Source organism: Serpula lacrymans (assembly GCF_000218685.1).
Source record: "Serpula lacrymans var. lacrymans S7.9 unplaced genomic scaffold SERLAscaffold_5, whole genome shotgun sequence".
NCBI classification, from domain to species: domain Eukaryota; kingdom Fungi; phylum Basidiomycota; class Agaricomycetes; order Boletales; family Serpulaceae; genus Serpula; species Serpula lacrymans.
In genome coordinates this window covers 2084181-2110838 of record NW_006763294.1, presented here as the reverse complement: position 1 = coordinate 2110838, position 26658 = coordinate 2084181, and the positions used below count along the sequence as shown (strand labels likewise).

The following is a 26658-nucleotide window of genomic DNA, read 5'->3' as shown; positions in this document are numbered from 1 at the left end:
GTGTTCGGACTCGGTGCAAGTAATCCAGTACACCCTACACCAATCATTCTCCTGGGGTCCATGCTTGAATGACAGTCTGAATACTCGCTTTCAATGGCCAGTGCACTTCAAACCCAGAAGATAAATTATCAACCGAGTAGTGCTTGGGTCGTGCTACCAAAAAAATAACCTTGAACTTTTCACCGGTCACCTGTAAATCAATGGAGCGGCACACAGCTTTTGAACAAGTGGCCTGGTATACATATCAGAGCAAATCCCTCGTATAACGTCACCATCATCAGACATCTCAATCGACTCGATGGACTGAAATAGTCGAGCATTCATTACATCAACCCATAGTCATAGAACACTGATTCGTTTACAGAGGCCCTCAGTGAACAAATAGCATCGTAGCCAGTCAGGGGTCTGCGGGAAGGTATGACTCGGACGTGTCAAATCACGGTTACTGTAGGGAATATTTTGCCCTTCACCCTCACATCGCATGAGTCACGATTGTAAGTATCTCTCCTTCCAAATCAGGGGAAGATTCTCATTATCATGATGGACACTATCACTGATGACGGTTCGTGGTCATCTCCTTAGCGCCCAAGCAACGTGTATTTCACTTCGGTTACTCCCCTACCGTTAATTGCGCATGGAAATATCTGATTCCAGTGTCAGCGATATCAGCTGTCAATGGACGAAAGCAATTGTCGCAATACACCGAGACGTCAGCTTGGTGTACCTGTGCTTGTGCCGCTAGCTGGGATCATGACGCGTCTTGATTCATCAGCGCAGCCTCGCATAAACGTATAGCCTGTATCGACAGCATTCCAGATTTGAAGTCAAGTTTGAACGGGGTAAGATTCGTTCAACCTATCAATTCCACACACCCTAAAACTTTGATGCACGTACTAGGTTTTAGCCTTAACCAGCACATCGTGGAATTGAGAAGCTCTCTACTGACGCTTTACTGTTTAGCACTTTATCATGGCAGGGGTGGACAGCGCGATTTATCGGGGGCTAATGTATCTCCCTGAAACAGTGCTGTCGAGCTAAGTTATCACCCATTCACCATAAGTTAGTGTGCTATCTCATGATGGTGTAGTTCTGTGACTATTGACTGACTAATGGAATACTTCTCCTGGAAAATGGATATTGTCATGCTTTGTATATGGCTGACTTAGACTTGCATTCTAATCTCTGCTCGACTTCCATGCACTTTTTTTCATGCCCCACAAATATCACAGCAAAATTCCGCGCGGTGCTCCATCGGGCTATCCAGACCGGCTTGCGGGAGGGAGCAGACGACATCCAGATCAACGGAGCCTTGCAGCTCCAAATCGGCTGGATGCACATCCACGGTAAGTTCTCCCCCAACACTTTCCTCTCTTCGCATTGTGATTGTTATGGGGGCTAACAACCCTCATCATTTTTTTTCGTGGTGATGAAAGACGAAAGGAACGTCCCAGCACTCGGACGCGTCGGCGACCCGGATGACATCTTGGCTTCTCTCTTGGTGGAGGACAGCAAGGTAATGTTTCTCGAAGCAACACACTCCTCCCCTCTCGTTAAACGCTCTCCTAGATCCAACCCGAAATGTACCAAGCCATGCCCTCTTACCGTTTATGCACCGTCGATGGCCCAACTCAACTCACTGACGGACTGGCACTCAAGCTAAAGCGTTTACTAGAGGAGACTGCAGCAGTGGAGCCGCGCAGCTAGCCACCGAGACATACGCATTTAATATAGATTTCATCGCTCGCTGCGTCACTTGTGGCCAATGGCTACATAATGATAGCATCTTCAGTGATCATGCATTACCATAAATGCATTTCGTTTCACCCTGTACATCCTGTCCGCTCAATCTGCTTCGGTTTTGTGACCACTGCACTGGAAAATTCCTCAGTCTGACATTAGTTATCGCATCATGTAAGAGCAAAAAAAACAAATGCAATTCAAACAAGTGTTCATGAACAGGTCGTTACGGGTTGTAAGATAAGGTTAAACATATTTCAGGCGATAAGATAAAATCATAAATTGATCATAAGAAAAAGAGCAACGTCAGAAAGCAAGCAGTCAATGTGAAAAGTGAGAGAGAAAGAGAAAGTCATGGTATCATACTCCAGTGCATAATTCAGTAGATATAAATGCATAGATCAAAACGAGTGTAACATCAAAAAAAAGTCGTGACAGCCAAAGCGAAATCTTCTACCGATACGAATCGCGCGGTGACCTAGGTCCAAAGAGACCAGGACTGCCTCTATCGGGAACGATCAAATTAGCCTCGATGGATGGAGGCGTAGGAGCCAGGGCAGGATCAGCTATAATCCAATCATCAGCATCGTCATATACGAATGACCATACACAACCATCACTTACGATGCCACGTCGCCCACGAAGTGACTTGTTGCCTAGGATCAGGAGCCGGAGGCTGAGCAGGTGGAGCAGCTTCCTGTCTCTTCCTGATTTTTCGTGTTCGTTGCGTTACCGTGCGCCATGCCGGTCTAGCGGGTGCAGGCTCTTCGGGGGGAGCAGGGGGTTCTGGAGGAGGTGCATCAGCAGGGGGACCCGTCGCTGGTGGTTTCCTGAAAAGGCAGAATTTGAGAAATAGTACGCTGGAATTAGTCGGAAGAAACAAACCATTCCGGATCGAATTCGCCTCCAGGGGCGTATTTCGCCCTCATGCTCAACAAGAAGCCAATCTCACTACGTGAGCGAAAAAAATTTAACGGTGCTATTTGAGGAGACTGGCTAGGGGACGTACTGTTGCATATTCCTTCTTTCTTCGCGCAGTTTGCCTACTTCCCCAAGTAACATGCGCACTTCCGAAGCCAGAGCTTTACTAAATTCATCAAGATACTACAAGGACGGTTAAGTGTGATACCATTCAGTTTGTATGACAGCGACCTACTCCTTGCACATTGAAAGGAACTTGCTCCTGAGCGGTAGCTCTTACAGCATTAATCGTCTCCTCGTGTTGCCTATTGCTATCGGATCGCCAGCCTTGGGGGAGTCGATTAGGAGGTTTATCTAATCTTCCATGGGTGTGCACTTACTTTCAGACAAGTTCATCAGGAGCTCTCTCTGTTCTGCGCTCTGTCTCCGAAGTTCCTCCATTACTTCTTCGATTCCTGTTACTTGATAAGAGGCTGACCATACACAGTAACGATAGGATAGACTCACCAGGTTTGCCTTCAGCAGCCGCTCGTTCTTCCTCCTCCTTCTTTTTGTCGGCGTCATCTACAAGCTTAGAGGCCAGGCTACGAAGAGTTTCTAATAGCTCATTCTTCATCCTCTTGTCAGTGTCATCCTCCTCCCATCTCGCTCGCCTTGCTTCATTTTCCCGATCGCAAGTGTCGCGTTGCTCTTGTACGATATTAGTAATATCTGATAGCTGATTCCGGAGCCCATCGTCTCGGTCCTGTGCTTCTTGTCTTTCCCGATTCATCATATCCGCTTCTTCTGTAACGCGCATCTGCTTCTCGTTTTCCAACTCTCCACGGACTTTGGCGAGTTCTTCTTCTAGAGCTTGAATCCTGGCCTCACGCTCTGCGTCCAACCGACTTCGTTCGGCCTCCATCTCAGCTTGGTAGCGTTGACGCTCAGCTTCAGCCGCTTCTCTCTCTCTGATCAACTCTTCTCGTTCCAGTCTAACAGTATCGAGGATGTCTGAAGCATGTCGCGAGGCAGCATCTTGCGCAGCACTATGAAGAGATTCGATGATAGAAGGAGCTGGCTCAGCAGCAGCAGGCCCGGATGGGGGAAGCGGGATGCCAGCGACACGTTCCTCGAGATGTCTGAAAATTTCATCGGCTCGTTGCTGAGATTCTTGTTCTCTTCTGGTCTCGTTGCCCAAAAATACACGTTCGCGTTCGTCTTCGTTCTGACGAAACATGTCCTCGCGTCGATCTTCATTCTCCAAAGCCTGATGCGCAACCTCTGTGAGCTGTTTTTCTGCATCATCGAGCCGCTGGTGATGATCACGCAAGGCATCTTCAAAGGCTAGGTCACCTGGTCCAGTTTGCACATGAGGAACTGGGATAGGTACCACACTAGTTTCACTGATCGGGCGGTGTCGAGGAGCATCCTCAAAAACTGAGCCAGGAGGTATACCGTGAGATGCTCCTGTGTGGTGAGGATGTGGAACGGCGTATTCGGACTCTGGAGGATGCTCAACAGCGGGAGTGAAGTCGGGAATGTATGTATCACCTGGGTGGACTCCAGACTGTGGAGGGGAATGTACCACGATTTCCGGGTGATGAACAGGATCTCCAAGTCTAATGATAGTTGGTGGTTGAGGAGACTGGGGGGGAGGGGGGAGCCGAGTTGATGGACGACGGATCACGTAGTCTCCATGACCAGATGGCGGAGGTCTATGTAAAACTGGGCTATCTGGATCATGTTCTGAAAATCCAGGTGAGGAGGCACGTCCACGAGGATGGCGGGAACCCGTATCTCTCTCTTCGACATCTTCCGGGTCATAATGAGATCCCTCACCACGCCTGGATCCACGAAGGCGACGGCCATGACCTGTATCTCTCTCTTCGACATCTTCCGGGTCATAACGAGATTCGTCATCACGCCTGGATCCACGAGGACGACGACCATGGCCCGTATCTCTCTCCCCAGCGTCTTCCGGATCAAAACGAGACTCGTCATCACGCCTGGTTCCACCAGGGCGACGGCCATGGCCCGTATCTCTCTCTTCGACATCTTCCGGGTCATAGCGAGATTCATCATCGCGCCTGGATCCACGAGGACGACGACCATGGCCCGTATCTCTCTCCCCAACGTCTTCCGGGTCATGTCGAGATTCGTCATCACGCCTGGTTCCACCAGGGCGACGGCCATGGCCTGTGTCTCTCTCCCCAGCGTCCTCCGGGTCATGTCGAGATTCGTCATCACGCCTGGTTCCACCAGGGCGACGGCCATGGCCTGTGTCTCTCTCCCCAGCGTCCTCCGGGTCATAACGAGACTCATCATCACGTCTGGATCCACGAAGGCGACGGCCATGGCCTGTATCTCGCTCCCCAGCATCTTCCGGATCATAACGGGACTCGTCATCACGCCTGGTCCTACGAAGGCGACGCCCGTGGCCTGTATCTCGCTCCCCAACATCTTCCGGGTCATAACGAGATTCGTCATCACGCCTGGATCCACGAGGGCGACGACCATGGCCCGTGTCCCGCTCCCCGAGATCATCTGGGGAATATGAATCGCGACGCGAACGTCCATAATCGTGTCCGCGAGGACGCCTACGACGGCCAATGGGAGAGTAAGACCTCGATCTCGACCTATCATCCCTGTAATACCTGTCCCTATGTGACGGACGATAGGGCCTGCCAGATGGCGAGTAATCACGGGAGTCACGACGGCGTGGGGAGTAGGAACGAGAGTCGTGACGGTCATGGCGACGGCGATGTCCTTCATATGGTCGGCTTGTTGAGGGAACATGCCCTGGGTCGGGAAATCCTAGTTCGCTCGGAGCAGGTCGTCGATCGCCTGGATCACCGTATTCTCGTTCAGGTAAATGAACGTGAGAACCATGAGAAGGTGACTGCATTACAATATATGGCGTATCGTGCTCTGGATGCCTACCACCACTTGAAGTTATTACAATATGAGCTGGAGCTTGTCGAGGCGAAGACGACGAGGAGCGACTTCTTTGCACAATCACTGTGGGATGTCCCCCTGATGTCCCCCTAGAACTAGGCCTCGAATGAGGACTTCTCCCAATAACAATTGGTGGGCCTCCAGGAATCTGTTGGAGGGGTGGATTTATGATGATAGCAGGAGGAGGAGATATATATTGCCCAGGAACGCCAGCTTGGGGTAGTGTACCTCCTGGGGCGGCTCCTTGCACGACTCCAGGGACTGCTTCAGGGACTGCTCCAGGGACTGCTCCAGGGGCAGGAGGTGGTGCTTGATTGATAATAACGGTGGTCACCGGCTCAGAAACACTCTCTTGTCTAGCTTGACTAGGATGTGGCAAGTCAGCTGCAGGAACGGGGGGCTGGGGGGCGTCGGCTAAGCCCTCCTGGCGATCCTGCCCACTATGAGGCGGTATAGGGATGGGAGGGTGATCATAGCTCTGCTGAGTGCTAGTCGTACTGCCAGACCTAGAGTGAGATGGCGAGGGTGGAACGAAATAGGTCGAAGTTATTGGCTGCTGCTGCTGCTGCTGTATTTGTGGTGGAGGCGGGTTAATGATGACTGCTGGCATTGGTTCATAGGTGGCGGAATCTGACTGGGGTGATGGTATCACGCCTCCAGTATATGCAGACGGGCCTCCGGTATATGCAGACGGCTCGTAAACATAATGATCCGGGCCCTGAACTTGATGGTGTGGAGTGTACGACGAAAAGTCTGGAACGACAGGCACATGGTGGACGCCAGGCATTCCCATGACAGGAGAGGGTATTACAGGAGTATAAGAAGGGGTCGGTGTACGATCTTGAGCAATGACAGGAGGTACTAGTCCCCCTTGCATCGGCCCAAGGGGTACAAATCCACCTGGATATTGGCCACTGACCAGATGTGGCTGTCCCATGGGTCCTGTGACTGGAGGCACTGGAGGGACTATGAACGGTCCCGATGAGTGCTGAGGTTGAGGCATATCTGTATGTCAAAAGGTCAGCTCTGAGATATTCTGCCAACACAAGATACTCACCTGGCCTGAAGCCTAAACCGAGCTGTGCTAGTTCATTTCTCAGTTGGTCAACACGAGCAGAAACACCTCGAAGCTCTGATTGTCGATCAGAAACATCCCGTTCAAGCCACTCGTTCAAGCCCCTCATATATCTCATCAATTCCCTTTGCTGATCCACAGTAGCCAACTGGGCAAGACGATGCTCCTGGAAAATAGTGAGTTATTGCAGAGTATCATTGAATTAAAAACATACCCTCAGGATCTCCATCAGTGTGTCAAACAAAGGAACCTGCACAACAGTCTGGAAGGGCATACAATCAATTGTAAATAAAACAAACGAAAAATAAACTGAAACATACGGGACCAGCAGGCATGGGAACGTAGGCTAGACCTCCAGGTTGTGTACCTGGTTGCCCATCGAAGGCACCGGGGGGAGGGACAATGCCTCCGGGACCCTGCAATCACATTAAGTTTCGTATGGAAGTAAGTGAAGGTTTTGAAACACCTACACTTGGACGCTCGCGGTACCAACTGGCAGAAACACGGGGATCATCTGCATTGTCGAAGTTCGCTGGTGCTGATGGTGCTCTGGCAGGGGGAGGAGTAGCATACAAATTTGGCTATGAAAAGGTAAGAACACGAATAGGATGATTCGTTAACTCATACTCACTATAACAGGGTAAGCGGGAGGGACACGGGGCCTACGTTCCTCTTGTCGTCCTATGTCTGCTTGCGCGAACGGGGGCCTCGCAGGAATAATACGAGGAGTATCCATCTCTGAAGGTTCAGTGGCCGAAACAGGACGTCTCTGACCTGCTGGAGGTGGGCGGCGCACTGTTCGCACCCGACGAATGCGAGTCGGGGAAAAGTTCACTGGTTCCTCCCTGGTGAAAGGGACTGTACGCGGGCGGTCAGGCATTAGAATTGGACTGGTACTTCGCGATCTAGAAGCCCTAGGCGCGGGTTGATAAGTAAAAGGAATCAAAGTAGGAGGGAGTTGAGGATGTGCAGGAGGGAGAGGCGGCGGAGCACCCAATAATTCCAGAAGTTGATCATCCAAGGACGGGCCAGTTCGAACGGGAGTAGGCATATGAATCGGTATTTGTTCACGTCGACTTCTACTAAGTTCCTCCCAGCGTATACGCAAGCTCTCCAAATCTGCCAAAGGATCAGAACCTGATTCAGAAACTGAAGCCGATATGTCCGGTTGCGGAGGCTGGGGCTGAGGCTGGGGCATAGGCATAGGCTGGCGGTGAATTTGGGTCTGATCAATGACTCTTTCCAATAAAGACTCTATACCCCGAAGACGTTCATAAATCTCATCGTTATCTTGGGGCCCAGGCCGCTGTTGGCGAAGTTCATCTAGCATATGATTCGTAGAGACTTGGCCATCCCATAAAGCGGTCGTCTGCTCCCTCAGCTGCTCCAACAATTCCCGTAAATTGATCAATGACATCCCTTCCACAGGCCTAGCGGTACTGCTTGATGCAGAAGAAGGCGTAGGAGAAGGCGGTGGCTGAGTAGGAGAAGAAGAACTTCTGGATAATGAGGGACCTGGTGATGGGGATGAAGACGATATACTAGAAGGGCTCATTTCAGAGGGCGGAGAAGAAGGGGACGACGACGACCATGAAGGCGAGCTAGGATGAACTGGGTAGGATTCAGGTTCCATCAGACTATAATCGTCCGAGTGGTGAGAAGACAAGAATGATATAGCCGAGCTGAATGAGCTCGGTGAAGCAGGCCGCATAGGGGGAGGACTCAAAGAAATTGGGACACGACGAGGAGGTAACCTAGGTCCAACAGGAACGGAACGAGAGACGACACTTGCACTGCCAACTGACTGATCTTTATGCGGGACTGGTGGAGGTACCTCAGACACCTCGTGCTGATGCAGGTAATTGGATAGTTCATATAGTTCGCTTCGTATCGCACGAACATTCTCAGATATTTCTTGACTTTCCTGACCTCTGATCTGATCCAGTTCATGAATGTGCTGAAGCAGGCGATTGATATCATGAGTTAGAATTTCGCTACGGGGCTGCGTAGGAATGGTGTCCAGATCGGAGTGAATTGACGGATTATTGCTTTGCGGTGTGCTCATGCTGACGCTCATAGATACCGAAGCAGCTGAGAATGATGGTGCAGGAGAGCTCGGAAGAGGTACCATGGCAGGAGAAGGCTATAGCGTTAGTGAGTTAAAATCAAATAAATCAAATGAGATATAAGACATACAACTGGTAAAGGCGTTAAGCTGCGATGACTTGACAGAAGTGACGGCTCTGTAGAAGGCTCCGAAACATCCCGCTCACCCACGAGGGATGTCTGCTCAACATCAGGAGACAACGTGATAGAAACAATGGAAACATCAGATACGCTGGACGCCGTTCGTGATAATGATGACGATTCCATAGAAGTTGATACTATCACTGGCGTTGGAGCACTGGTGGGCGATGAGATAGAAGGTGGAAGGGCTGGATGGGGCACTGGAGATGGGGAGAAGGAGAGGGAACTCGACATCGTCTCCGTAATGGGGGTGAGTCGCTCCAAAGAAGTCAGGGGAGATATGCTAGGCCTCATGAATGAAGTGTCAAAAGATGTATCCAAACCCTCCGGCATCTGAACAGATTGCACAGATGGTGATGGATGCAAGACAGACGAATTAAAAGACATATCAGTTTCAGGCGCCCACATGGATTCACGAACGGAGGGAGTAGAAATAGAGAGTTCTGGCACGCCATGAGCACTCGGAGTCAGCCCATCAGAAACCATTAAGGGAGAAGATTCTGTTAGACTTGAGACAGGCGTCATCGATTGCAAGCGTGTATTGTCTGATTGCGGAGTAATTGACGAAGGGAAAGATAATGAAACGCTGTTAGTGTGAACAACCGATGACGGTGCGGGAACACTGATTTGTTCAGACTCCAGCGATCCGCTCGCGGACAGAGAAGGGCTCGAACCAGATGGTGGCAGAGGGATATTTTCAGGAATGATTTCGAAATCCTCTTCGATGCTTTCTTCGCGTTCAACGTACTCTTCAAACTCTCTAAGGTTCTCTTCCACTACAGTTTCCTCGATGTACTCAATCTGTTCATCAGATAGCGATACGACCGGAGAGGAAACAACCGGTGGTATGATGGGAGGAACGTCTGCTTCGATCGGTATGTCGACATGAATTGAGAAGGGGGATTCAGCCTCCGAAGGTATGGTCCTGCACAGGGACGCAGTCTCGAATTGGGTCGAAGGCTCCGACTTGCATACTTCAGCTGTGATATATTCTGAGGATACCTCCGTTTTGCATACATCCGCAGTTATATAGTCGGTTGAAACATCAGATGCGCACTTTTCTGCGGTGACATACTCCGTAGAGGCCTCAGTTTTACATAGCTCCGCAGTGCTATAATCAGACTCGGACGGTATCGTCGGTAATGACTTGAACGACGCTGTGGAGGGCGTACCCGCTGTCTCATAGCCTTCACTGCCTGAAGATGTTCTCGACGTTTCACCCTGCGCTAACTCTTCCACGGCAGACCTGTTAGATGATGATGGTGTGGGTGTAATCGAACGACTCCTGGTAAAACTGCTGAGAGTAGAGCGAGTGGTGGTCCAAGGAGTGTAACTGCCCGAATTCTCTTTGTCTGAAGTCTCGTCATATGTAGTATAGCCCCTGGAACTGAACCCTCTCCTTCGTACTTCCGCACTCCTGGACAGCGAAGTTCGCGAAGGCGAAGTAGGCGTATAACTATATGAACCATCGTGCGAGTCGCCCAGAAGCGAAGCCGACTCTGTCCTTCTATAAGACAAGGTTGAGGGGACTATTTCTGTGTTAGAACCTCCTGATGTGATGCCAAACATGGTTCCATCTGTTACAAGACCTGTGGTGGTTCTGTCTTGTCCACTGGATGACGTAGATGTGACAGAGTAGAAGTTCGAAGAGTTCGAGTTTGGATCGCTCGACGACGTTCTAGACCCAGCAGAGAAGAATGCATCGTCTGACATTTCAGAATGAGGGCGAGATTTTCCACCTCTACTGCTGGGAGGCGGCGTGACTCTCACATCTCCTCCTAGACGTGGCCCACTAGAAACAGTAACAGGTGATCCATCACCCAAAAGTGTTCCACCGACGAGACTGAGGCCAAAGCCCAGTCCAGGACGGGCACTCCGAGCTCTACTCACGGCAGTCGCGAATTCCTCGTCTAGATCAGTCATCGAACTTGTTCTTCGTAAGGAGCTGCTACGACTAGGCCCAATAACGCGTGGATCTCCAGGGTACAGGAAAGCCTGGTTCGATACAGCAGCGTCGTCTGTTGTGCGGCTATGATGAGCAGAAAAAGAAGGCGCGCGAGAAAGCGAAATCGGACTCGAAGACCCAGAAAGCGAATGCAAATCGAGATCAGGAATAGTGTGTAATGGAGGAAGAAATACAGTGGATGCAGATCCTGATCCCGAACCAGATACGCTCGAAGAACTTGTCATAGAGCGGATAGTCCTAATCGAACCTGTCGGAGAACCCACCTCTGAACGATTAGGGAGTGTCACAGATCGATCAAGGGCCTCCCTACAAGACAACAGTCAGTTTCATCATGATGCAACGCAAGTGCATACTAATCCACTCACCAAATCGCGCTCACCCATCGAACCCTTTCCCTCGCACTTTCCGCCGCCAGTCTCTCAACTCCGTCACTATATAGTAGTTGGAAAGGGCAAAGGAGTTCCATCAAAGCAGGAGTTTCCTTCTCTTCAGCTTGCGTTTTTGCTGCCATAGTTCCTACATCCTCCCTCGCACTGGAATGAGTCGGGGACGGCACAGATCTTACTTCCGTACAATTTAACAGATCAAGGGTCACAACACCTCTTCCGCCACCTGGCGCAATCCACGAGAGTAGAAGCATATTGGGGTAAAGCAACGCTTCGCATCTCTGCCATCTGAATGGGGGAGCAGAGTGAACATTGAGATACCAGAGAAGACCTATTCGCAGAGGCTGCGAAAGAACATAAGCGGAATCAGTTGGGTTTCGGCACTTTCCGTACTGTATAAGATGCATACCTCCTGGCTATTTCTCGCATATGCGCCCAATTCAGCCATGTCAAATGGAGGAGGGATACCACTGCTACCACTCCTAACACTTCTGGGAGTTGAAGGGTGACCATGATTATTTCTGGATGATTCAGCAGCCAAATTTCCTGATAATGCCATACCCCTTAACCTATTTTCACCTCGCTCAGCCCGCTTCCTAAGGCTAAAAAGCCCCTCGCCTCTAGGAGTAGAAGTCGGAGCTGCACGAGTGGGCTTTCCTGACTTGTCCAGAGTCGGCGTTCGTTCTTTCCATGCTGCGACAATATTGCGCACGGACGTTAACGGTGACCGCGGCGATGTTTGAGGACGGCGAAGCGATGAGTTAGTGGGAGTGATGACCCCGCTAGATTGCGTGCCTGTGTTTCTCGAAGTGGTGAATGTATTTGATCCCGAGTTAGTGAACGTGTTTGTGAACGTGTTGGTGTACTCGCTAGGACTCATATAAGTGCTAGTACCAATGCCCCTAGAACCAGTCGAAGTCGAAGTTGGTCCTCTAGTTGGAGGAGCAAGCAACGACGACATCGAAAGAGGTTCTGAAGCGGAAGATGACACAGAAGATCCTGCTTTGCTTTTTGCAGGGGAAGACGGGCGCGAGCTATATCCAGTCGTGGTTCCAACTCCGTAACCAGTGTTGGTACCCAGATTGGGCGTCGACTGGCTTTGAGTAAACAGCGGACTTGGTGAACGGTAGCCTCCAGGAGCAGATGTTGCCCTTGAGTGACTATACGACGTCTCAGAGAAAGTTGTAGTTTTATCTTCGAAGAATGCAATAAGATCGCCAAACCTACGACCAGTCGGAGGTGCGGGGCCACGATCCGAGCCCGGATCAGTAGAAGAGCGAGAATGAGAAGGAGCTGGAGAAATGGCGCCACCCCGTTGAGCAGAGTACCTATGGGCTTCAGGAGTCGGATTGGCAGGACGCTGTGCACCTCCTGCCAACAAGTAGGAGGTAGGGCGAGAAGGCATATTTTCTGTCCGCTCTGATATGGTGCTAAGCACTCTGTGCTCACGTTCAGTCATGGAGTAAGGTGTTAAGCTTGTAGAGGTACGCGATGGCGTCGTCCCTGTGTAGGAACCGGATACGAATGAAGAGGAAGGCCCCCGAGACCACTGTGTAAGTGCTGCTTCAGTGCTGTCTATCTCTTCATCCAGTTCATTCAGAGTTGCCTCGACCTCAGCGGTTTCCTCGACGGAATTTTCTTCAGAATAAGTATATGAATCGGCAGACCCAGACGGAGAGAGAAGAACGCGTCGCATGTTCCTTGCGGACGTCGCTCCGTCACTATCTGAGGATGCCACAGGTGTTTCTTTTCCAGAGATTAGCTTGATGTGAACTGTGGATGAGGAAGTACACACCTGATGAATAGGTATACGAATCCCTTGAAGGCGACATTGGTGTTTGAGATTGAGAAAGAGTTGAGTAAGTGGCAGTCCCATAGTATGGAGACCGCGTTTCGCTAGATCCGTAGCTTGTCATGTCGACTAAAAGAAAATGTTAGTATACATGGAGTCAGCTAAAGAAAAGTTACAAGTCAGTCGACAACGAAGATCCACAAAGAACGTTGAAGAGCCACGAACAACTTAGGGCAGGCGCGTTCGCGTTCGCGACGGGTCATGTGACACCGTGATGTTATGTCAGCACTCAGGAAATGAGCCACTTTGCTCGCGCTTATTAGCACTTGCAAGCACATCATGGCTGATATGGAAGTCGACACCCCTGCAGCTGCTCCTGTTGTAAAGAAAGAGAACAAAGATGACACGAAGGAAGGCAAGAAGAGATTCGAGGTAAAGAAGGTATGTGCTGACGGCATACAAGTTGCATCTGGCTGCTCACCATTTGTCTGATTATCAGTGGAATGCCGTATCGCTCTGGGCGTGGGGTACGACGCTTTCGCGTTGGATGTGGGCAATAATAACGGATCATTCTCTGCAGATATCGTCGTAGACAATTGTGCTATATGCAGGAATCATATCATGGACCTATGTGAGTTCCGTCTTCTCCAAATGACTCTCTGGCAATGCTGACTACTTGAACACTAGGTATCGACTGTCAGGCGAATCAGGTCTCAGCGACAAGTGAAGAGTGTAACGCTGCTTGGGGTATCTGCAACGTAAGTTTCTCTGTCATTACAGGCCCATCGATGATGATAAACGTATTCCTAGCATGCCTTTCATTTCCATTGCATTTCCCGTTGGTTGAAAACGAGAAATGTATGCCCATTGGACAATCGTGAATGGGAACTACAGAAGTATGTGCTGCTTTTTGTTGTGGTTCATTGCACCTTATCGTTGTGTTCACAGATACGGGCGTTAAGACATGTATCACTCTTCAAGCTCTCAAAGGACTCGATTATGTATCATAGAGCACTATCCCATGTTCATGTATTTCCTGGTTGCTATCCAAAATGTGCCAGCTTTCTAACCTGGTGTTACTTGCGAAGTCAATCGTGTAGGTTGTTTGAAAATAAGAAACTGACGCACTGAGACGATCCTAAACCGATACCGCACACAGTAAATAAGCGCTCGGAATTCGGAAGTTGTCCGAGACCCTTTTCCTTCTTCAAGTTCCTTCAGAGACTATCACGTATCTGCATAGTACTACTACGCCAACCTGCGCATCCGGTTGATATCCCAATCTCTACTTCGCAATTCTTTTCCTTCACCAGCGCGGATTTTCTAGGACACAATGTCAGACTTGGACACCAAGTGGACATTTTCTCAAGATTTCTATCACCAGTTCCAAGCTACACGCTCTGGTCTGCAACGAGTCACTTTATTTCAATACTCACCATCTAATACCTAGACGGACGACTTTATCAGACTTGGCTTCCCGAATAGATGCCGCTAAATCTAGTCCTTTGCCCTCAGCACCTGTCCTCAGTGTAGTACAGGAATTGACAATAGGGCTGGCCGGGTTGGCAAAAAGTCTCACCGATGCTACAGGTTCTCTCCCTAGCTATGACCAACGACAATGTGAGCTGGTGAGTTATCATAGTTTCGATTATTTTGGCTCGTCGTTGATTGAATCCTTTTTGTGGGATGGAAGCAACTGAAAACGTTGGAGAAGTCGTTAGATGACCTACGCACCTCTGTCACGCCCAAGCATAAATTTGCTTTCAAACGCAAGGTCGCTGCTCAACCTTCGAAGCCGGGTACAGACAGATCGGCTTCCATCCAAACCCCAGATACCAAAACGTCGTCCACTGCGCCTGCTTTTACAATCTCATCACATTCGCATCGGTACCTCAAAACAGACACACTCTTTACCCCGGAGAACTCCACGTTCCAGTCTGAAGTATCAATATCTGATATTGAAGATTGCATCGTCAATCTACTTCCCTCGAAGCAGCTGACTGTGGAAATATCAGCACTTCATATCCAACGTCTGTCCAGTACCGTTCTCCTTATACCACCAATCAAAGGCAGTGTCATCTTACATGAATTATCTAATTGTGTTGTGATTTCTGCATGCCATCAAGTGAGTTGGTGCTAAAAAAAAATTTGTTGAAGGAAGCTAGAGTTTTCGCAGTTCCGCATGCACCGATCCACTAGTGTGGATGTATATCTTGCAGGAGCGTCCAATCCCACAATTGAACATTGTACCCGCATACGTTTCGGTACTTATCCTGAAGCTATGCAATTGAGTCCTGATCATCAGGTTTGCCTTCCTCAGGATTCCGACCGTTTTTCTTGGCATCTGATATCTTCGTCAGAAAAACGTGCAACTTTCTATTCAGGATTTCTCTCATATACGGTCGTCTCCTTCTCCCAATTGGAGTTCACTATCAGGTGGTGAAGCTGATAAGATATGGACACAAGTCGCGACAGGTGATGAAGAATATCTCATGAATAGCTTGAAAGAGTTTCTTCCTGTATAAAACCACCATCACACTCACTCTGTCGAAAATGGCTAGACCCGAAGGGCCCAAAAATATCAAAAGCCCTTGATTTTGGCCTTTTGCTTCCGGTGAAGTGATGGTCGGAGGCTTGTGGTTCGTACTCGCAAGCTGTCACGATAAATATACCACCATCTTTGATAAGTATCTTGGATTGCGCTAATTCTGGTAAGACTTTCACAAAACAGTCAAAACGGTGATATGAAAACCATACAGCATATTCGTTGTGACGCCAAAGTGAGGAACTTTGTAAGTTGAGCTTGCATCTTGTACTACTGGTAGTGAATTGAAAATTTGAGCTTCACATATACTTAGTATTACCAGTAGACACAGTGCACACCTGAGGGAAAGAGCGTATGAAAGAGAACCACCCTACAGTATTTTGCACTCGTGGTTAATACAATCTAATCATCAGGGATAAAGCGTACCAAACAACAACCTTGTCTCGATCAGAAGGATGGCTTATCTTCACAGCCGCCTTCTGGTCGCAAATTCGCTTTAAAAGCTGCCCGCACCAGCTTCTTGACCTCGAAGTGCTTTGTTCACTAAAATTTTTCTGACTCGTAGCTGAACATGGCAGATTCTGATTGTATCGCGGCTTTGTGTGGCATGTGCTGTAAGTCCTGTCATCACAAAACTGTGATTCTGATGAGTCTCAAAGTCGTTGGCGTCCACGTCAGGTATATTCGGTGCTGCTTCTGCCGAAAGTTGGTGCGACACTCGTGAACAGAATCATATTTTGAGGATCACTCGTCACGAAAACTGAAGATGATCTACTACGTTCTTCTCCAGGGGCATTCGGAGGAGGTGGCTGTTGCTGCAGATGCGGTGGACCGACGGGGTGTTGTGGTTCTTGTTGCAGTAGATCCTTTGATGAGGACCACTTTGACGAAGAAGTGAGGAAAAACTTGGAGCGCACCAAGGCCCCAAGCGTCGATGGGAAAATTCCGGTAAACTCACAGCCCGAGCCTTCGAAAGAGATGATCATAAAGAGTGGCAGTACACCATAGCCACTCGGTCCCGGGCGATCATTTTATGCGTTCTACACTTTATTAGTCAGTTACTTTTGTTTATTTTGTCCCTGATACAACGCTCATCGATCATCGCTGCACCTGGCTAGTCTATGGCTCACCGTACAAGTTTGCTGCTTGTACGACGAACACTTCAGCGACCAATTGTGGAATGGATGTACTTGGTGTTGATCTCCTTACAGTAAGCAGACCTATCGACGGAAGGTATGGAAGCTGTCAATGTTGGCGTTCCTTGCGGTGTCTCAGGCTGAACTTATTTGCGTGAATGGAAACCTTGGAATAGTGATGTAGTGTTATGCCAAGTTTACATGTAAAACAGGGAGACTTCACAATGATTTTCCACTCAATCTGCTGGAAACGGTCTTCGCGATCGGCCTCCGTGGCATGAGGCAGTTTCTCGAAGAAGTATATTTCGAATATTCGAATTCTGTTTCTGTTTGTGCCGTATTACGCCGTATGTTCTAAGCTTGGCAAGCTATGAGATTGGGCTTGAGAGGCGTATTAGATAAGTTTGGCTATCTAACCGAGACGCACGAGCGTTCGAAAACGTTGGTCTCCAGTCGAATATCACCATATATGTGCATGAGGATGTCAACGATAACTGGAAGAGCTTGATACATTGATGATGATTCCACTCTCAGCCCTTCAAGTCAGCTTCCCACAAGCTTGTTTCTCAATGTCGTAATATTGCAAGTCCCTTGATTTCTGATGGCATTCTCAACCTCACATTTCTGCTTACTACTACATCCATGTTCAAGTTCCGGACTTGCGTTACGCTTTCCTTCGTCTCAACGTCTATCCTTTTGCCAGCATTCTGACCGCCCCTTCTTATGTACAGATTGCTTCCGATCTCACTATTTATACTAGGGAAGAATCCTTCTGTGTTGCCTAGCCTTCGAATTTACCATCAAACAAACGAACTATCAGTGTTGGACCATGTGCAGTAGTAGGGAGAGGCGGCGAACGAGAGGAGAGATTGCGTGTGCAGAATGCCGCAGGCACGTCGTCAAACCCAGTCCTGTCCAACGTATGCTAATATCCCAACTCGAAACTTGAATAGGTTAAAAGCGAAATGTGATAGACAAGGTAAGGGCTATTACCAACTAATTTAATGTCTTCTTCGTGCTGTTCTTTTGCTAACAATTTCGTTATAAAGTGCCTTGCTCAACCTGCGTTAAAAGAGGATGCGGCATGTTATGCCCTAATGGTATGAGAAGATACGTAAGATCTTTGCTGGTGTTTATTGTCTTTACTTTCAGGCACCATGCCTCCAGGAGAAGGAAGCCGGTTAGTTGTATTATTACCACTTGTCATTTCTTGGTCGTGTGCTGAAGTACCTGTCATTTGCATAGGTTCGTTGGAATCGCTGAAGACTATCTTCGTCGTAAGATGACCAAAATGGAGGAACGCATGCATTCGCTAGAGGATGCACTAGCCATCATTCAAACCAATTCTTCAAATCAGCCTCACCCTCTTCTAATCAATGTGCCATCTCCAGACGATACCGAGACTGAGACTGAGGAGCAATCAAAAACCATAAACGAGTTCAATAGATATGGCCTAATCGACGCTTTGGGTTCCTTGCATCTTGATAGCGAGGAGCACAGTGGAGCTGTTCGCAGTGCTGTCCGTTTTTTTGGGCCATCAGGTGGTTCGGAGGTAGGTCCTTGTGTTTTTCGAAGTCATGAATAATAATTTCCAAGCGACTGGGCGTCTGTTTTAAAGAGTTTATTATTGGTGAGCGATCTTTTATTTCCATGAGAATATAGCCATATATTTCCCTAAGAGGGCAAAAGAAATCGTCACGGAGGCTTCGACACCACCAAGTTTTCCTCAAGATTTCGACGCCTCCTATCTTCCAGACGAAATCAATGTATTCTATAAATCCTTCCCATTGACACCTTCTGGCATCCCAATAGCTCCTGTGCAATCAATGATAGAGTCATTTCTACCAGAGATAGGAAGAGCGACTCTGCTATGCGAGACTTTCACCGAGCACTTAACCTGGATGTTCCACATAGTATCGCGTCGACATATCATCATTGAACTCATCCCCGCTGTATACAAACACCTGAGGAACCCTTCCCAGTCGCGGGAATATGGACCACACGATCTGGCACTCTTATTCATTGTCCTTGCCATTGGTGCTCTTGTCGATTTCACTCTTCCTCCATACAATGCCGAGGGTCAACTTTATTACAGGCTTGCACGGTCAGCACTTTGTTTGCAGCCAGTACTGACCAATAGATCAATCGTTACGGTGAAAGCGTTGCATCTCATGAGCATATACAATGGCATGAGCGGCTTGGAGAGTAACTTGGAGAATTCCTACTCTCTTCTCAATTTTGCGGGCCAGATAGCACTTCAGGTACGAGCCGCAACCTAAAATGCTTCTTTTCGAAATATCTGATGGTAGTTTCTAGATTGGGTCTCGTAAGTCTTCGTGTTATCTCACTTTCCGCTAGTAACGACCACATTATCTTTGCCAAGACAAGGATCCCTCGTTGTGGGGCTTTGAGGGTAGAGAGGCTTACGATCGACGGGTGTCGTTCTGGAATCTGTTTGCAGGCACCCTCTGGCAGGTACGCCACGGGGATTAACACGGGTCGCAACCTTCTTATCTATATTTACAGAGTCTAGTTACCGGCCGCCCCCCAGTTATCATGCCAGATTTTATCCACTGCCAATACCCAACAGAAATCGATGAAATCACTTTTCAAGAAGGGGAAGTTCCTTTGGGCTGTAAGGTGTTCTTAGAATGGCATTTCCTCCCGTTCTAATGACTGTACTGTAGTTGGCGCATGGAGCTTCAGGTACACCGTGGAATGCTTGGCGCCAGTCGTGCAAGTCACTCAAGCGGTGAAACCTCCGAGTTATCAGTCTATCCTGGAACTCGACCGGAAAATTCGCGAATTTGATGTCCCAAGATCACAAAACACGGCGCATCTCGAGCAGACGTCCAAAGAGATGCAAGCTTGGGTGCGATCTCACTATCGGGAGCTCAGTACGTACAATCACACGAAAACCACAAATACGACATGGCTCTGATGTTTTCATAATAGCTCTGCTTTTTCTTCACAGAGGATTTTTCGCGCAAGCTATGACCGACTACCCTTCTGACCCGATGAGAAGCCCTCTAGGCCAGTCCTTTCTTGCCGCATATCAAAGTGCATGCGTAGTCCTGGATTCTACAAGAGTTCAGTACTCACTTCAGCCTATCCTCTGTGCTCGTGTTTGGCGAATATGGTCTTATGCATTTTCTGCCGCAGTAAGCATTTCATTTCGGATAGTTATCACTCCTTATTTTACCTGCCAGGTCATAATCGGCACCGTAGCTATGCGTAGATTAGGCTTGAAACTTGATCCTCCGCCATTCGAAAAACTGGAACAAGCATGCTCGTTGTTCAAAGCTGCAGCTGAAACAAGTAGTCGCGCGAAGAAGGCGCTGGTGAGTGCCAAAACGCTTTTTCATATTTTCGTTCGTTGATTGATATGGTTGTACCGTAGCCCATCCTGCTTAGGCTACGCCAAAAAGCACTGCTGTCGAGTCAAGACGTGGTCATGCATCCTGCATCATTCACCGCAGGACAAAGTCACACTGCTGACCGTGATGAGGGTGACGATGAACTAGCCATCTTTGGTGGACGGACGATGTTGGTCACTCCTAAACCTTCAACAGATTATATACCCTTCAGCCCGACAGAAGTTTCAGTTGACTACTCTACTGGCCCAATGACCGAAATACCCATACAAGGGCAATCATCTCAGAGACTTCAACAGTCTTCTGGATGCATCCCTGGACCCTCGTCGTCTTATCACGGACATCCTACAAGTGAACGTGTAGTGGGCTTGCCACTTGAATGGGAAAACCTCTACCGTGAAATTCCTGGGCCTTCCTATTCTTATGACACCGGTGCCGTATACACCCCTCAAATCATCCCTGGTATCGATCATCGACAGAGAGGTATAATGTTGGAGGATAGGTGGTCATCGTTCATGCATCATTGTACTGTTCCTTCGAACCACGCTCCAAGACCTCCTGGTTGATGTATCGGAGAATGGTGATGATCTGGTAGTTCAGTAGTTTGTCGACGTATAAATAGGCTCGTCTTGAATGATAGACTATGGTGTGATCGCCTCTAATCTTCTGTAGAACGCTAGATTAGAAGCAGTGAGATTGCGCAGCTCCTGAGGAAATCAATGTGTGGCGATCGAGGGCGGGCGTGGTGCGCTCCGTATTCGGGTGGGGGTCATGGAAAGTACGAAATTATTATCTGATACGGGAGCTCAGCATTCAGAACCTATAGACAATTAAGTCCGTAAAATTTGCGGGACATGAAAGAAAGTGCATGGAAGTTGAGCAGAGATTAAAATGCAAGTCGAAGTCCAGTCATATGCAAAGCATGACAATATCCATTTTCCGGGGAGAAATATTCCATTAGTCGGTCAGTATTCGTATTCACAGAACTACGCCACCATGAGATAGCACACTAACTTACGGTAGATGGGCTAGCTTGATCGCACCGTTTCGGGGAGATACATTAGCCCCCGATAAGTCGCGCTGTCCACCCCTGCCATGATAAAGTGCTGAACAGTAAAGCGTCAGTAGAGAGCTTCTCAATCCCACGATGCGCTGGTTAGGGCTAAAACCTACTACGTGCATCAAAGTTTTAGGGTGTGTGAAATTGATAGGTTGAACAAATCTTACCCCGTTCAAACTTGACTTCAAATCTGGAATGCTGTCGATACAGGCTATAGGTTTATGCGAGGCTGCGCTGATGAATCAAAACGCGTCATGATCCCAGCTAGCGGCACAAGCACAGGTACAGGTACATCAAGCTCATGCTGACGTCTCGGCGTATTGCGACAATTGCTTTCGTCCATTGACAGCTGACATCGCTGAGACTGGAGTAGGATATTTCCATGCGCAATTAACGGTAGGGGAGTAACCGAAGTGAAATACACGTTGCTTGGGCCCTAAGGAGATGACCACGAACCGTCATCAGTGATAGTGTCCATCATGATAATGAGAATCTTCCCCTGATTTGGAAGGAGAGATACTTACGATTGTGACTCATGCGATGTGAGGGTGAAGGGCAAAATATTCCCTACATTAACCGTGATTTGACACGTCCGAGTCATACCTTCCCGCAGACCCCTGACTGGCTACGATGCTATGCTATTTGTTCACTGAGGGCCTCTGTAAACGAATCAGTGTTCTATGACTATAAGTTGATGTAATGAATGCTCGACTATTTCAGTCCATCGAGTTGATTGAGATGTCTGATGATGGTGACGTTATACGAGGGATTTGCTCTGATATGTATACCAGGCCACTTGTTCAAAAGCTGTGTGCCGCTCCATTGATTTACAGGTGACCGGTGAAAAGTTCAAGGTTATTTTTTTGGTAGCACGACCCAAGCACTACTCGGTTGATAATTTATCTTCTGGGTTTGAAGTGCACTGGCCATTGAAAGCGAGTATTCAGACTGTCATTCAAGCATGGACCCCAGGAGAATGATTGGTGTAGGGTGTACTGGATTACTTGCACCGAGTCCGAACACAGGATGTTCAAGTTGCCCATATGTAGACATCGTGAACATTCTCACGGCAATTTACTGGACGTTTATGGGTGCTTATGGGCGCTTATGTACGAGACATGTGTAGTACACGAGCTTGTTAGAAGTTTGATTTGATAGACTGTCATATCATAGCATTGCCAGCGCCATTGAAGACGGTCAGACCCTCTGGAACTTGAAACACCCTCAGCCCTTACAGCCCTCACCAGCTACAGATTAAAGATGGGTTCAGGTCGTTTTTCTCTTATTCTCCATAACATCTACTCGACTCTTTTTCGACCACACATGCCTTATCCAAACGACATTTTTGGCATATTCCAGGAGGGCGTCATCGGGCCTATGGGACCTGAGTCATGGGAGCGGCAGCTTTGCGTAGACGATAGGTCCACAAATTGTTATATCGACCACATCGTGTTTTGTAAATGCAAAGACGACAAGAAACACGAATTCTTGTTGATTTCCGTTTGCTACCCGGACCCAAACATCACGGCCAAGGCACTTGTGGTCGTCGACCGTTCACCCTCCGCTCCGTCACCCAACTCGTCTGTTCATACCCCTCTAGGCTCTGCCATTGTGTCACCGTCAGTCTCCGATACTCCTGCCCATGATCGTATTGTCATCACCAAAGAAGACGATAAAACGGAGTTGACTAAACCGTATAAACCATACAGGGAGCTCTGTACCCTTACATTCTCCGAGTCTTGTCCCTCCAATATCACCGGAAATTATTTATCGCCTTCTGTTCGGCAGCTATGCATCCTGTTGAAAGTCATCAACAAACACGCCCCGCTCTACAATCTTTATGAGCACCAGTGCTACTGGTTTGCGAATACCGTGTTTGACACGTTGAAGAAACTATTTCCAAATGCAGAGGAGAAGTGTAGTTCACACGACATGCGCGCCAACTATCACGGGTTGAAATTCGACCATCGTAACAGTATAGAGACGATATCTGAAGAATATGACAGGGCATGGAGTGAGGCGTGTGACAGGGTGAGGGAGGAACAGAGAAAACGAGAAGAAAGTCGACGTAAAGTGAGTAAACTCTCGCTGTCGTATTTTGCTATCTATTAATTTTTTTTAACTTATCAAAAGGATGTTGAAAATGGGATAAAGATAGGTGAAGAACGCGGGATGAAGGTAGGTGAAGAACACGGTCGTGCGGAACGAGAGCAACTCAAGGCTGAAAGTGCGCGCCGCGACGCTGAAAGACTGGCTGAAATAGCCCAGCTCAAAGCCAGACTACGTGAATACGAAGACTGTCAGCCTGACAATGCGGCGGCCCCGGCCTGAAGAAGGGATGTCAAGTTTGTTCGTGAGTCCATTTGAGCATTACTACTTTCAAAACTAACAAGGATCTGTATCACAGTCGTAGCCAGGAAGACAGCAAAGCTGTCAAACATGCCATATCTTTCCTATTATTTATTTTCACAGAGCGGAATCTATGATTCGTCATCGTTAACATGTCCATGTATATTTTAGTACACTGTTTCAGGTGTAGGTACCGTGCCAGGCCTCTAGTGTAGTTAAATCATCGCGACGGTTCGAAAGTGGGTAGTTTGATAGTGCCACTCAGACTCCCATGCTGCTATGTTATAACGATCCCCAGATAGTTGCCAAATGTTTATGGAGGATGTCGCTGCGAATAATGACAAAGAAATCTATAATCATGATTCCGACGGCCTCACCGTGGTCCGTAATAACCGTTTCCCGAGTCCTGTGGAAGACCTTGTGACTCTTTTCTTCCATCCTCGTGAGCATCGTAGGCTTCGCTGCCAAAATTCCATGGAATATATCGTAAAATGCATTCTATTACAAGGCCCATATTATTCCTCGTGATTCCATCCGAACATACGCCGTGACCATCCAGCAACTTGTGATCTCTTTTTACCTGCCAGTTATATAGATGGAGGTGGAAGGAGCGGCAGCGTTCTCCTCGAGGGTTTCTCATCTGCTCTCTTCTGAAATGCTCAACGTCGCCCTTTTTCTTCTGGGCTTGGTGTTCAGCGGCGACGTGCTCGCGTCATCAGCGCCCAACGTCGTCGATGTCGGCTATGCGAGCTATCTGGGAAACCGGTCGTATCCCAACACGGTAGCCTACCTGGGCATTCCCTATGCCGAGCCTCCCCTGGCCGAATTACGATGGCGCGCACCGCTACCTCTGAACACGACTCGCATCTCCCAAGAAGCAAACGGACAGGTCATCAATGCCACCACGTACCCCATGTTCTGTGTCCAAGGTACCACCGGAGGTACGTCCTGACGCGCCACGTTCCCGTGTGTGCGGCTCTTGACTGGTGGTAGGTGGGGATCACGGAGGAGCTGGTTCGGAAGATTGTCTCAAAGTGAATATTTACGCACCTGCTGGAGCGAAGGAAGGAGATAACCGTGCGTGCGTCCTTGCCATTCGCCTCGTCTCCAATGCTTATCCAGAGGGCATACCATAGTGCCTGTCCTGTTTTATATACATGGTGGAGGTACGCTACACTGCTCGCATCCATAAAGTAAGTTTAATGAAGCATAAGTTAAACTAAGGCTACGTCTACGGAAACCCACGCAATTGGCCATTTGACCCCTGGATTAACCAGAGTCCGAACGTCGTCATCGTCTCCGTCTACTATCGTCTGGACTCCTTCGGCTTCCTGTCCAACCCCGACTTCGTGGACGCCTCCATAGGCGACTTCAACGCTGGCTTCAAAGATCAAATCCAAGCTCTCAAATGGGTCAACCAGTATATCAGCGCTTTTGGCGGCGACCCTGATCATGTGACGATCAACGGCCAGAGTGCTGGAGGAAGTTCTGTGGAATTACACATGGTCGCTCATGAAGACGAAGTATTGTTCTCTGGTGCCATCGCACAGAGCGTGTTTAGGACGCCTGTGTCCACCCCCGAAGAACAACTGGTAAGTTGCGCTCTTCTAAAAACAGTACACAGGCATCCTCATCGAGCATGCGAATATTAGCCCCTTTTCGATTTCTATTCCTCCTATGCAGGTTGTGGGAACGGGACGACCGCAGCGCAGATGGCCTGTTTGAGAAATGCGAGCATCAGTGCTTTGGCTCGTGCACAGGATGCTGCGGTGATGGGCGCATTGTGCGTGTGATACAATTACGGGTTGCTCTGTCGCCCCACTTTTCTCATTAATTTCACGTTCTCGCAGCTCGGGGCTGTACAACTCGTTCCATCCTGTCTTGGACGGAGCACTGCTCACGGATTACCCCACCAAATTATTCTTGGAAGGCAATTTTAGGAGAGTTCCTCTGATTGTTGGGTACGTGATACTTCCGGCGATCTACATCGCTGACTTTCGAGGGAGGGGGCGTGCCTGACCAAATTGATTTCCCCCAGCTCCACCTCTAACGAGACGCTCTCCGGTGGCACCAATATCACCGAAGCGCTCAAAGCGTATTTCCCACTACTCACTGACGCCGACCTCCAAGAGTTCTTAGCGCTCTACCCTCTCTCTGACTACGAGTCCGCCAGTCAGCAGTTCCAGGTGGCGACAGGGGAACCTGACGTGATATGCGGGGTGAGTCATTGTTTTTTGCACTATTTTCGTTCTCTCCGTCGCGAGCGAGAGCCACTTGGAATGGAATGTACTGAACAGCCCCTTGTGTGGTGTTTTTCATTTAGCGGGAAGCGATGGGGGAGAACTCGGCGCGTTACTCGGACACTTGGACGTATCGTTACAACCAGCCTAACCCTACCAGTGGCAGCGATGTTGTCGCTCACGCGGCAGAGAACTGGATGATGTTCCAAGGCACCAACACTGGGTGAGTTTGACACTAGCGCTTCGTGTTCGGGCTTGACGGTCCTATTTTTTTTTTTGCTAGGTATAATGGAACGACGACGTTCACGCCTCAAACACCGATCGAGCTGGCATTCACGTCGGAGCTTATCTCTTACTGGCTGTCGTTCGTGCGCTCGGGCAACCCGAATACATACAAACTCGAAATGTCCCCTGAGTGGGAGCCTTACACGACTACCAGTGAAGTCCGCATGGTCCTCCAACAGCAGCCTCAAAATATCACGACAGAAAGCGGGAGTTACATGGAAGATCAGCCCATGCCAGAAACAGAGAGATGCAATTTCGCAATAAGCAAGGTAGAGCGCTGTCAGAATTAGGATCTATGTAGTGTATGTGGATATCGATAAGATATAGTAGAGTGGTGCTGTTATTTCAACATATGTAAGTAGTGTTTGAACCAAGTGGAGCAAAAAGGCATCTAGCGTAAACGGTTTAACTGTGATATGCAGTATCAGATACAAGCAGCGTAAAGCCCCGAATAAAGAATGAGAATACATGAATGAGACTACCCTGAAAGCCTCGAAGTTCGAATAAAGTTTATAGCGTGTATAGAGTACGGTATGATCATAAGGTTAATCGAATGCACGTATAAATAGGACATGAGCAGAGGGGTGAAATGGGAACAACGATAAATG

At 48.7% G+C, this 26658-nt stretch overlaps 9 protein-coding genes across 9 annotated transcripts; 7 read left to right on the top strand and 2 right to left on the bottom strand.

Moving 5' to 3' along the window:
- Nucleotides 1-537: 537 nt before the first annotated feature.
- Nucleotides 538-795, top strand: SERLADRAFT_385749 (uncharacterized protein; the record flags this gene model as incomplete). The annotated part of the gene is made up of 3 exons (XM_007316833.1): nucleotides 538-562; nucleotides 583-655; nucleotides 687-795. The coding sequence occupies 3 exons, from the start codon at nucleotides 538-540 to the stop codon at nucleotides 793-795; spliced, it is 207 nt and encodes a 68-aa protein (XP_007316895.1).
- Nucleotides 796-1195: 400 nt separating this feature from the next.
- SERLADRAFT_436535 (uncharacterized protein) lies at nucleotides 1196-1704 on the top strand (the record flags this gene model as incomplete). Its single annotated transcript, XM_007316832.1, has 3 exons — nucleotides 1196-1343; nucleotides 1434-1513; nucleotides 1567-1704. 3 exons carry the CDS (start codon nucleotides 1196-1198, stop codon nucleotides 1702-1704), a joined length of 366 nt encoding a protein of 121 aa, XP_007316894.1.
- An 11665-nt stretch (nucleotides 1705-13369) lies between these two features.
- On the top strand, nucleotides 13370-14143 carry SERLADRAFT_385744 (uncharacterized protein; the record flags this gene model as incomplete). The annotated part of the gene is made up of 6 exons (XM_007316831.1): nucleotides 13370-13502; nucleotides 13561-13588; nucleotides 13642-13692; nucleotides 13749-13819; nucleotides 13872-13957; nucleotides 14010-14143. The coding sequence occupies 6 exons, from the start codon at nucleotides 13401-13403 to the stop codon at nucleotides 14020-14022; spliced, it is 351 nt and encodes a 116-aa protein (XP_007316893.1).
- A 137-nt stretch (nucleotides 14144-14280) lies between these two features.
- SERLADRAFT_464085 (uncharacterized protein) lies at nucleotides 14281-15750 on the top strand (the record flags this gene model as incomplete). The annotated part of the gene is made up of 5 exons (XM_007316830.1): nucleotides 14281-14464; nucleotides 14529-14689; nucleotides 14755-15186; nucleotides 15238-15366; nucleotides 15422-15750. 5 exons carry the CDS (start codon nucleotides 14395-14397, stop codon nucleotides 15584-15586), a joined length of 957 nt encoding a protein of 318 aa, XP_007316892.1.
- A 530-nt stretch (nucleotides 15751-16280) lies between these two features.
- On the bottom strand, nucleotides 16281-16592 carry SERLADRAFT_436532 (uncharacterized protein; the record flags this gene model as incomplete). Its single annotated transcript, XM_007316829.1, has 1 exon — nucleotides 16281-16592. The coding sequence occupies one exon, from the start codon at nucleotides 16590-16592 to the stop codon at nucleotides 16281-16283; it is 312 nt and encodes a 103-aa protein (XP_007316891.1).
- A 1307-nt stretch (nucleotides 16593-17899) lies between these two features.
- SERLADRAFT_414637 (uncharacterized protein) lies at nucleotides 17900-20778 on the top strand (the record flags this gene model as incomplete). Its single annotated transcript, XM_007316828.1, has 12 exons — nucleotides 17900-17922; nucleotides 17988-18294; nucleotides 18339-18372; nucleotides 18405-19003; nucleotides 19059-19068; nucleotides 19126-19217; nucleotides 19269-19377; nucleotides 19430-19639; nucleotides 19698-19903; nucleotides 19952-20083; nucleotides 20143-20599; nucleotides 20670-20778. 12 exons carry the CDS (start codon nucleotides 17900-17902, stop codon nucleotides 20717-20719), a joined length of 2229 nt encoding a protein of 742 aa, XP_007316890.1.
- Nucleotides 20779-21058: 280 nt separating this feature from the next.
- Nucleotides 21059-21786, bottom strand: SERLADRAFT_464074 (uncharacterized protein; the record flags this gene model as incomplete). Its single annotated transcript, XM_007316827.1, has 3 exons — nucleotides 21059-21285; nucleotides 21344-21609; nucleotides 21700-21786. The coding sequence occupies 2 exons, from the start codon at nucleotides 21775-21777 to the stop codon at nucleotides 21388-21390; spliced, it is 300 nt and encodes a 99-aa protein (XP_007316889.1).
- A 1295-nt stretch (nucleotides 21787-23081) lies between these two features.
- Nucleotides 23082-23829, top strand: SERLADRAFT_385726 (uncharacterized protein; the record flags this gene model as incomplete). The annotated part of the gene is made up of 3 exons (XM_007316826.1): nucleotides 23082-23249; nucleotides 23310-23525; nucleotides 23584-23829. The coding sequence occupies 2 exons, from the start codon at nucleotides 23109-23111 to the stop codon at nucleotides 23505-23507; spliced, it is 339 nt and encodes a 112-aa protein (XP_007316888.1).
- A 174-nt stretch (nucleotides 23830-24003) lies between these two features.
- SERLADRAFT_464062 (uncharacterized protein) lies at nucleotides 24004-26570 on the top strand (the record flags this gene model as incomplete). Its single annotated transcript, XM_007316825.1, has 10 exons — nucleotides 24004-24466; nucleotides 24519-24602; nucleotides 24662-24691; nucleotides 24750-25117; nucleotides 25178-25308; nucleotides 25376-25486; nucleotides 25564-25744; nucleotides 25849-25988; nucleotides 26049-26404; nucleotides 26473-26570. The coding sequence occupies 9 exons, from the start codon at nucleotides 24121-24123 to the stop codon at nucleotides 26338-26340; spliced, it is 1683 nt and encodes a 560-aa protein (XP_007316887.1).
- Nucleotides 26571-26658: the final 88 nt, after the last annotated feature.